Source organism: Austrofundulus limnaeus, unplaced genomic scaffold, assembly GCF_001266775.1.
Source record: "Austrofundulus limnaeus strain Quisiro unplaced genomic scaffold, Austrofundulus_limnaeus-1.0 Scaffold20, whole genome shotgun sequence".
Taxonomy (NCBI): Eukaryota; Metazoa; Chordata; class Actinopteri; order Cyprinodontiformes; family Rivulidae; genus Austrofundulus; species Austrofundulus limnaeus.
In genome coordinates, this window is record NW_013952422.1 from 1,703,082 (window position 1) to 1,713,824 (window position 10,743).

At 39.3% G+C, this 10,743-nt stretch overlaps 2 protein-coding genes across 3 annotated transcripts in view; both read left to right on the forward strand.

Annotated features, from left to right (window-relative positions):
* atp6v0a2a (ATPase H+ transporting V0 subunit a2a) overlaps positions 1–9,652 on the forward strand; it is a gene marked incomplete at its 5' end in the record, with an annotated part of 13,037 nt that extends 3,385 nt beyond the window's left edge. The window contains 11 exon segments of the mRNA XM_014003795.1: positions 1,986–2,136; positions 2,231–2,370; positions 2,461–2,618; positions 2,714–2,804; positions 2,881–2,999; positions 3,987–4,197; positions 4,281–4,400; positions 4,490–4,609; positions 4,685–4,802; positions 5,953–6,124; positions 8,759–9,652. Of these exon segments, the coding sequence (XP_013859249.1) occupies positions 1,986–2,136; positions 2,231–2,370; positions 2,461–2,618; positions 2,714–2,804; positions 2,881–2,999; positions 3,987–4,197; positions 4,281–4,400; positions 4,490–4,609; positions 4,685–4,802; positions 5,953–6,124; positions 8,759–8,861 (1,503 nt within the window).
* Positions 9,653–10,299: 647 nt separating this feature from the next.
* The window catches only part of osbp2a (oxysterol binding protein 2a), a 17,062-nt gene continuing 16,618 nt past the window's right edge, over positions 10,300–10,743 (forward strand). Inside the window, exon 1 of one of the 2 annotated variants that reach the window (XM_014003797.1) lies at positions 10,300–10,578. In XM_014003797.1, the coding sequence (XP_013859251.1) occupies positions 10,418–10,578 (161 nt within the window). In that variant the 5' untranslated portion in view covers positions 10,300–10,417. The remainder of the gene's footprint in view (positions 10,579–10,743) is intronic. The other variant, XM_014003796.1, reaches the window with a different exon arrangement.

A 10,743-nucleotide genomic window follows, 5' to 3' on the forward strand; every position in this document is an offset into this window, starting at 1 on the left:
CGACAGGTCTGGACCACTCGTGAATTTTGTTCGTATCTGAAAAAAATCTTAGAATATGAAAACATTGGTGAATGTCACAAATTCTCCTACATCACTCGTACGCACAATTTAAGAACAAATCTGTGCGTAAGAACGGTTCTTGCGTGAGGCCCATTAATCTTGTTTTCAGAATGTGTCAGATTATTTGTCTTGTTAGGCTGAAAATTTCTCAAATTAAGTCAAAAATATCTGCCAGTGGAGTAAGAAAATTTGACTTGGTAAGATTCTTGAAATACTTGATTTGACTCAATTTTTTCTTATTTCAAGAATCTTACCGAGTAAAAATTTCTTACTCCACTGGCAGATATTTTTGACTTAATTTGAGAAATTTTCAGGCTGACAAGACAAATAATCTTACACATTCTGAAAACAAGATTATTATTCTTACACAAGTAAATCAGTCTAAAACAAGATCAAAAAGACTTTGGCTGATATAAGATTTTAAAACTTGGTAAGATGAACGGTTTTTGCAGTGCAGGATTTATTTTCTGTCAGAATTGCCTGTTGAATGATTGACTGATTCCTTCAAACCTCTCTTCTCTGTCAGTTTTCTGATTCTCTGTGTTTTTATAATCAGCCACACAAGATGCGGATAAAAAGCTGCATGTTTTGTACTGTTGAAATGCTTCTGGCTGCAGCTGGGCTTCAAAAAGCTGCGCTACAGATTTAAAAATTGTGAACATAAAATGATTGTGTGATCCAACTCTGCTTTTACATTTCAGATTTTTTCAAAGTAAGAAAAGTGTTAATTATAACTAGAAGAGGATGAGAAAGATAAAATCATTTTATTGCTATAATAAATAGATTTAAAAAACAGTTAAGTGCATATTTTCAGTTCTTGCAGGAACACAAAGCGCTAAATTATTAGAATAATATGGTAGAGTTAAAGAGCTCTGTGAAACTAAAAAGGAAAGGTATGGTTTAGGGCAGGGGTCTGCAAACTTTACAATCAAAAGAGCCGTTTCTGCTCCTTTGCTCACTACTAAAATGTGTCTGGAGTTGCAAATACACTACAACTGTGGTTATCAACTGCTGGTCTGTGGGCCACTTCGAGTTAGTTAAGGTGGGGCTTTCTGGCCAGTGTGGGTGATATTATAAAACTAAAAATACATTGCAAATTTTACCTTTTTTTTTTAACTATATTTACACTTCGGGACAAAAAAAGTATTATCTAGTCTAATCGTAAAGGTCATTAAGTGTAACCCTAATGGATTTAAGAGCAAGATCATCCTTTAAGGTTGGAAGATGGTTTATTAGAGTGGCCAACAGGCTACAAGCACAAGCTAATCCACATGTATCACTTGTGTTAGTAATATTAATCACATATTTGCAAACAGATTGACAGGAAAATACTAAAGTTAGACTTTTGTGTTACAAGTATAAGATAAGATAAGATAAGATACAATACGGTAATCCTTTAATAGTCCCACAGATGGGAAATTTAGGTTGTCACAACAGGAAGTGGACAGCACAGAAATCAGAGCAGCAGGTACAAAACAATAAAAAATAAGATAGAAAACAAACAAAGAATTTTATCTCATGTTAGCTTTGGTCAAAGCCTCAAAGAGCCACTGAAGAAGGACCAAAGAGCTGCATCTCTGTTAAAGTACTAATGCTCTTGAAGAAAAGTATTTAGCATGCCGTGCTGTTCAGGTCTTAGTGGACATAAGTTCAACAACTGCAAGAAGTAAAAATCAGACTGGCCACTTGTAAACACTAATATAAAAAATAAAACTAATGGTTTTCATGCTGATGATTTCATGCGAATAAACCCCCATCCATAAGTATTATTTTTATTTAATATATGTGACTTATCACATCAAATCAGGGATTAACTCATATTTGGCATTAGCATTAAAATATGTCCACTTTACCCTTTCAAATTCAATTCAATTTAATGCCAGTTTTAAAATAATCCTTCACCTCCTCATCCATTTTTCTACCAGAGAAAAGGAGACGCTACTGTTCCATGCTTTGTGAATCGCATCCCAAGCAGTGATACCCCTCCCACCCTTTTAAGAGCCAACAAGTTCACAACCGGGTTTCAGAGCATTGTGGAGGCTTATGGGGTGGGGGACTATCGCGAGGTAAGCCCAGGTAAGTCTTGTTATCGGAGGGACAGTGAATTATTCCTTCTTTGCTTTGATGAAGTTCAGAACGATCGTATAGATTATGTTTCTGGTGTTGGCAGCTCCCTATACCGTCATCACGTTCCCCTTCCTGTTCGCTGTGATGTTTGGTGACCTCGGCCACGGCATGGTTATGAGTTTTTTAGCCTTGTGGATGGTGCTGACAGAGAAATCACAAAAGAAGAAACGTTCCAGTAATGAGGTGGGAATAATATGTCTAATTATGACATTATAATTACCGGTACTGTAAGTTAGTTTCATCTGATAGTAACGTCTCCTGTCCGGATCACAGATTTGGGCGATGTTTTTTAACGGGCGTTACATCATCCTGATGATGGGGCTTTTTTCCATCTACACTGGACTCATTTATAACGACTGTTTCTCCAAGTCTCTGAATTTATTTGGCTCAGGATGGAGTGTTAAGGCTATGTTCACAAATCAGCAATGGACGTGAGTGTCAGCACAAACAAACAACAATATTCATCATGCAGCGTTTTAACAGATGATTCAGGCTTTTTATCGTCTTTCTTTTTGTTGCACTGCAGGAACAAAACACTCCAAACAAACGCTTTACTTACATTAGACCCTAATGTCAGCGGTGTCTTCAGCGGACCATACCCTTTTGGCATTGATCCTGTGAGTAAATACATTCCTGCCCCTCATTCTAGATCGAGACCTTATTTTTACTGAAAGGCTTTTTAACTTCCAACAGATATGGAACATGGCCGTGAACCGTCTGTCTTTTCTCAACTCGTACAAGATGAAGATGTCCGTTATCATTGGTGTCATTCACATGAGCTTTGGAGTAGTGCTGAGTGTTTTCAACCACTTGTAAGTGACTTCAGGCTTCACCTTTATTCACTTCTTTAGCACCTACCTAATGATCAGCCCATTCTCACTCCCAATTCGTCACATATTGACGCTTTTCCAAGGTTCCCTCTGCATCTGGTTTTGATGCATCGGGTACAGTTATTGACGAGATGGGGTGGAATCCATTGTCATAATTTCGGAAAGTGTAGAAAATGCACAAAAACTAACTGTCCCAAAACCTAAAATTATCTTTATTCGCTCTAGACATCCTGTCCCTGACCCTAGTACATAAAATTAACCATCAACCCTGATCCCTAAAATTAATCATTTTTAGAAAGTGTAGGAAGTTCACGTCAACTACGTGTCCCAAAGCCTAAAATCACCTAATATTTGCCTTAGACATCCTATCCCTGACCCCACTACCTAAAATTAACCCTGATCCCTAATAACCATGGACCTCATGTCAAAGACCCCTATATTTTGCGTCCTGACGCTTCAAAACTGGACACAGAGGGAGCCTTGGAAAAGCGTCAACGTGATGAGTTGGGCGTGAGTGTGTTTACTGGATAGTGCTTTGTTAGGTATCTAGTAGTATTTTCTTTTTTTTTTCTTTTGTCACACATTAATTAGCCTCAGCTCTTCAAGTCGCAAACTGAGCGTTACGTTGCAGCATCTAAATAAATAAAACACATTTAATGTGCATTAAGTCTCAGTGAGACTAGACATAAAATATACAAGCAATCTAGAATTGAACTGCAAACGAAAATGTAAATATTTGAAAATAAGATAAAAAAAACTAACTATATTTTTACATTTTGGTTTGCACCATTACTCAGAATCAAACTCTTCCTCTGCCTGGACTAAATGTCAGTTTTAGTACCGTCCTCTTATTTATTGCTTGGAAAATTTGTCTCTGCATTGACTTTTTTTCTAGCCCTTTGGAGATCATAGCCATATTTCTCTGCCTTTTACTACGTCTTATAAATCCTGCTTTTTTACTCCTTTCAGGCACTTCCAACAAAAAGGCTACATCTATCTGGTGTTTCTACCTGAGTTGCTTTTCCTGCTCTGCCTCTTCGGATACTTGGTCTTCATGATTTTCTTCAAGTGGCTGGCGTTTAGTGCCCGTTACTCCAGCCAGGCTCCCAGTATCCTCATCCACTTCATCAACATGTTCGTCATGCAGGGGAAGGATATAACTCCTCTCTACCCAGGACAGGTGGATCTTCACACCACCTGCTCACCTGATGAATTGATTATTTTTTTACAGCTTGCTTTTTAAACTCATTTTGATTCCCACAGTCGGGGCTGCAGATATTCCTGCTTGTGATAGCTATGCTGTCTGTCCCCGTGCTGCTGTTGGGAAAACCTCTGTACTTGTACTGGCTGTATCGCGGCAGCAAAGCCCTGCACCGAAGCAGAGTGAGTCCAGTCCAAGATATTTCACGCCTTTTGGGTTTCTTCCTCAGCGCTTCATTTCTGTTTTTTTTTCCCTCCTGCTTTCACCTCAGGGTTACGAGAGGGTGAGGCGTGTCAGCGAGGACGATGGCTCCATTGCACCGGCCTGTGAAGATGATGATGATGATGAGGGGGTTGATGAACTGACCAGCAGACCACCTCCTCCCAAACAGGTTAGAGAACAGCAACTCCTTTTATTTATTTATTTATTTATTTATTTATTTATTTTAACCTGAGCTGTTCTGCAGTTTGACTTTGCAGATGTTCTGCTGCACCAGGCCATCCACACCATAGAGTACTGCCTGGGCTGCATTTCCAACACGGCGTCATACCTGCGCCTCTGGGCACTCAGCTTGGCTCACGCCCGTAAGAGCATCACAGCAAAAACCGGAGTGTTAAAATATCTGTGTCAATTTAACTCCTCCTAGTGTTATTTTAACACTTGCTGAGTAAACCGACACCCAGTGATGGTGTTAATTCACAGTGTTGTTTTCCTCAGTGTTGTATCAACACTGGACAGTGTTAAATAAGCCCCACGGTTAAGTGTTATTGAACACTTAACAGTGTTGTTATATGACACCATGCAGTGTTGAAAAAAAGCATTCTGAAAAGCCCCGCCCTCTTCCACCTCATGTCAGACAGACCAGTATTTTCACAGCAAGGACTGCTGGGTAACCTTGTAGAAATTATGTTTGCAAGTTTATAACTATTAAAGAAGTTCATGAGTGTAAAAATTAGTTGTTCTGGTTAGTTTTTTGTTCAGGTTTATCAGTTGATCAAGTTTAAGTTTGTGTTATTGGCTTTACGTCGACACAGTAAGTGAGAGGTACTTCCTGGTGTGTGAAGGTCGACTCCGTTACACTTATCCAGAAATCACTGTGTAATGTTTGTGTACCACTAAAAAGAGTTGATCTTAACTCTACAGTGTTAAACTTACACTTTCAAATTTGCTGTGTAACGACACCTCATAGTGTCTGTTTTACACCCCTCTACACAGCAAAAGAGTAAATAATCAACACAGTCGAGTGTCAAATTAACACTCATAGGAGGTATATGAACCTCCAGTGTTAACCATCAATAACTCAACAGTGTTGAAAAGCATGAGAATCAGTTGTTTGGTCACCACAGTGGAGTACCTAATTAACTCTGCTTAGTCATAATTACTCTCATCAGAGTTATTTGACTTGAAGTGTTAATTTTTATTAATACTGTACAGTTTTATTAACACTGTACAGTGTTAGTCAGTGTTAATTTTTAACTCTGTTTTGAGTTAAATTGTACTCTAAAAAATTTTAACGCTATGTAAAGAGTTAAATTGACACCAATTCAGATAAGGACCAAATAGACTCGGAAACAGTGTGAAATTTAACTTTTTAAGTGTTGATTTAACACTGCAAATTTACTGTGCAGCAATCTCCATGCTTCTTTTATTCTGCTCTATCTTTATTCCTTTTGCCAAAATAACACAGCTTTTTCCTTTGTCTCTATTCACTTTGTTTCTGTTTGCTTTTTCTAGAGTTGTCAGAGGTGCTGTGGGCCATGGTGATGCGCCTGGGTTTCAGGATAACCATGAATGTCGGAGGAGAATTTCTGGTTCCCGTGCATTGTCTTTTCGCCACTCTCACCGTGTCAATCCTGCTGGTGATGGAGGGCTTATCGGCCTTTCTTCATGCTCTCCGGCTTCACTGGTGAGTCTCAGTGCTGCTTGATGTTGATTAGGACTGCACAGTGCTTAATATTGCGATGACGATATGACTTGCGATAAATGAAAAATTACTTAAAGGGACTATATCATGTAAAATCATTTTTTTTTAGTTTTATATCATGTTATAATGTTATCCTCTCATCAAAAACATGCTCAGAGTCTTGCTTTGACTCATTCATGCATGTTTGAGAAATCCTGTGCTGTCCTGAGGCAGCAGGCACGGGAGCAAAAACAACCAGTTGGGACTAAAACCACCTTTTGGGATCATTTCCTCCTCTGGACTGTGTCTCCAAGCTGAGCTTCCTCATCACAGAGCGCACACACCCGACCCTGGGCTGAAATGGGCGGGACAGAAGAGGAAGGAGGTTCTTAAAGCAGGGGTCCCCAAACTTTTCCCTGTAAAGCCCACATAACTTTTCCCTTCTCTGGTGGGGGGCCGGAGTCAGTTCGTAACAGAAAAATGTGTGACTATTGCAGGAGTGCCTAAATGTAAAAATTTATTGTTTTCCAGAAAGCACAATCAAATAACCCTCTCTGGGTTCTTCACAGTATGTATTCTGCTGAACTAACAGTCCACTTTTTAGCTTTGAGAGTTTGTTTGCTCTCATTTGGCCTTGAAGCTATCATACTTGTCTTTGTGATGGGATTCATAATGTCGCCGCAGTTGTATTCTTTGAATACCGCCACCGCCTCTTTACAGATGAACAAAAAAATAATCGTTTGTCCACTGCAGCTTAAATGCCCTGCATTCTGAATCAGTTTTTCCCTTACCTAATCTTTTCACCATTATTCCGTTGTCTCTTTGAGAGGGGCGGGTTTAGGATTTTTTTTCTGGGGGTTGCCAGATAGGGGCACAGACAGCAGAAGGGTGGAACAGAATGTCACGTTATATGCATGTATGTATGAAGTAGTTACCGTATTTTTCGGACTATAAGCCGCACCCCCAACATAAAAAAACAGTACACTCAGATTTGCTGTCAAAAAAGTGAATTCAACATCAAAACATAAAAAGCAAACCTTTAGGATTTAAAGTTCGGAGGAATACAGTTCATTTAACTGACCTTATTTTGGTAGTTTTCTTTAACAGTTTCTGGTCCAACAAAACGTCTCATTCATCTTCCTCTGGTGCACTGAAACCATCGAAGTCCTCCTCTTCAGTGTCAGAGTTAAACAAGCTGAGAAAAGCTGCGTCACACAGCGGAATCTGTTCAGTGTTGCTTTCTGTGTCGCTGTCCTCCCGGGGTAATGCTGGCTCTGAAGCTGTGGTGGGAAAGCCCTCCCGCTCCAGCATACGTCACTGCATGGGATTCCTTCCCCGGGGAGTGCAATGAGGAAAAAAAAAGTCCGCGGCTCTTCACTCGACGTTTATCCACAAACTGGTCCTGGATTAAGATCCATAGTTTTTATCAGTCAGATTCCACCGTGAAAAATGTCTGCTTTATCCCCTTTTATGAGTTTTTGGCCATTGACTATCTTTAAATCGCTGCTTCCTGGTACAACAGTCGGCTCTGGAAGGATCGCTTTTTTCTTTTTTTTTTTCTTCTTTTTTTGAAGCAAGTGGTTGAAGCAAATGGAGCATAAGAGCCCCCTGGTGGCTGAAGAAAAAAATCCATGCATAAGCTGTACCGGTCTATAAGCCGCATGGTTCAAAGTTCAGGAAAAAAGTCGTGGCTTATAGTCCGAAAAATACGGTACTAACTAATAATAGTTAATAATGAAAATAGTTCATAACTAAGGAACATTTTATTGCAAAATTCCAAATTTATAATCAAATACAAATACACATATATGAAAAAAAAACTAAATGCTCTCTGGTATTGTTCTGGGGGCCGGACCAAATGGGGAGGTGGGCCTTAGTTTGGGGACCACTGTCTTAAAAAGACAGAGGCCAATTTCAAGGTGTTTAGAAACAGATATAATGAGAAGTCAAGTTTAATTTCTATTTAAACATAAAAACAGCATTTTAATAACCACTGAAGGTGAGATAGTTACTTTATTATGGTACAGAATATAACTATAAGCCTGAGAAACACACAGTATTGCCCCTTTAGATATGCAGTGTTCATGTCTTTCTGCTCAGGGTTCAAAGCTAAAAAACAACTAACACATCATTTCAATTACAACATGATGGAGTGGTTATGATTTGATGCAACATCTCTGGTCCATTTTGTTTATCAGACTGATGCTGAAAAAAAAACACATTAAAACATTACAGCTAACCAGTTATTGCAATTTCTGCATTTTTTTGCAATATGGCTGTTGCACAGGCTGTTATTGCGATGATGATGATGATAAATTAGCGTTAGGGTGCAGACCTAATGTTGACGTTGATGTTCGTGATGAAGAACTTGCTGTTCTTTTTGGGAGTAACAAGGATGGATAAGATTAGGAATTAGATCATCAGAGGCACTGCACTGGTTGAACTGGGAGATAAAGTTAGAGAGTTTGCGATTATGAGGAACAATGTGTCTGAACTGAGATACAGCATAACCACATTTAGATAGAAATAATTTAAGACACCAAATTAACAAACTGTCTTTTATCACTTGTTCATACTCTGTGTTCCTCTATTCAAGTGTTTTTTGTTTGTTTTTTTTGATTCACTGTTTTCTCTCAGGGTGGAGTTTCAGAACAAATTCTATCACGGAACCGGCATCAAGTTTGCGCCCTTCGACTTCTCCCGCCTGCCCTCCGTTTTTGAGCAAGATGGTTTGCTTTGAACCCTCTGTGGTTTCGGATGCAGACTTTTTGTCTTCTGAGAGTTGGAACAATTCACTCTGAAAACAACAACAAACCCTCAAAACCTCTGAACTGAAACTTGTAGCAACGTTTTTTCACCTGGATGGTTTTTAAACGCTGACTGCCTTACTACAACAAGCTCCTGTGGGGTTCAGGGGTTTGAACATGTTAAGTCTGTCTTTTTATATATATAGAAATTTGCTTTGCTTTTTCTTGTCACACCAGCTGTGTGAGTTTATTGTTTTTATTTGCATCGTGACGTGTAAACTGATTTTATAGGCTTTACAACATGATACTTAATAACACAGCGCAACATAAATCCACAAAAAGCATCCTGATGTAGTGCCATGGAGATTTATTTCTGATATGAGGATGCCTTTGTTTGTCTCTGTTTGTTTTGAAGTCCTTCATGTGATAAAAGGAAAGCAGCAGAAATCAAAATTTAAAAACAAAAAATTAAAACCCCTTTTGTGAGGCATTTTTTTCATAAAGCACTTTGCAGAAATGATTGTACAAAACAAAGTTTTCACTAATGACTGTGATGATGCCAAATGAAAATATTCTGTTTGCTATGTGTGTATTTACTTATTAATGCATTTATTTACACCATGTAATCTGTTAAAACAAAGCTCCAGAAAAGCTCTTGGACTATTCTGCTTATTGTATTTGTTAATGATAACAGTTCACGATATTTATCTAAATTATTGTCTGTACTAAAGTAATATTTTACCATTCTGATGTGTCAAATAAAGATTTGGAGAAAGGCAAGCAACTAATTGTTCGTTGTTGTTTTTTTCCCCCTTGATTTTCTTATTTCGATATGATTCTGCAACTATCAAAGGACATTTTTATGTTAAAGTTACATCCATATAAAGTTAGCACAAACAGTAAGAGCATTTGTCTTTGTTGTAACAATAATTCTTGGCAAAAAAATCATATTTGGGATTCCCTTTTAAGTGGTGCCACATTTGTAAGGAATATGCATTTATGAGCAGAAGAGCCGAGTGCGTTGCAACATGACAAATGTCCCAAATCTTTCTGTTGACACTTGTTTTGAGTTTTTGGTACCATGTTTCTGCCAGATAATCCACCAAACACAAATGTCCTTCTTCATAAGGACATCAGCTCTGTCCTCACAATTACAAACGTCCTCAAAACATGATGTTTAGGCTAAATCTCATATTTCACATTTACCAACACACACACACATCTGCACTCGTAAGCTAAAATCCTGTAATAAAAACGTCATCATGCCCCCCTCCCCCCTCACTTCACAGGGTTTTATCATTTTATCATTTGCGCATCATCGCGCTGCTGAAACAACTCCTTCCAGCTCAAACAGCAGGCTGTGAGTCTGTGCTGGAGGTCTGTGTCATCTCACAGGGGAGAAAAAAAAAAGCGACGAACTGCAGGCTAACAGCAGTCCGATCCAGCTAACCGCTACAGCTGCGGACAACTCCGCACAAACTGCGCCCGACTCTCCGGAACATCCCGCTGGGCTGGAGGGGGGACGGTAACGCACCGGAAAGGGACCCAAATGAACGAGCTGGTGAGGAGTCTGCCCTCCCCGACTCTTCCCGGGCTGCACCTGCCGTGCCTGGACACCCACAAGGGCTGGCTCTTTAAATGGACCAACTACCTGAAAGGCTACCAGCGGCGGTGGTTCGTCCTCAGCAACGGCCTGCTGTCCTACTACAGGTACCGGGTACAGGGCTCCGCCCGACGCACGGCCCAGGGATCCGGGCAGCTTTTAAATAAAGTTTAACTCTTTTAGTTCACCGACATGATGTAGAAGTAGTATGAAATCAAACTTTGTCTTATTTATTTATTTATTTATTTATTTATTTATTTATTTATTTATTT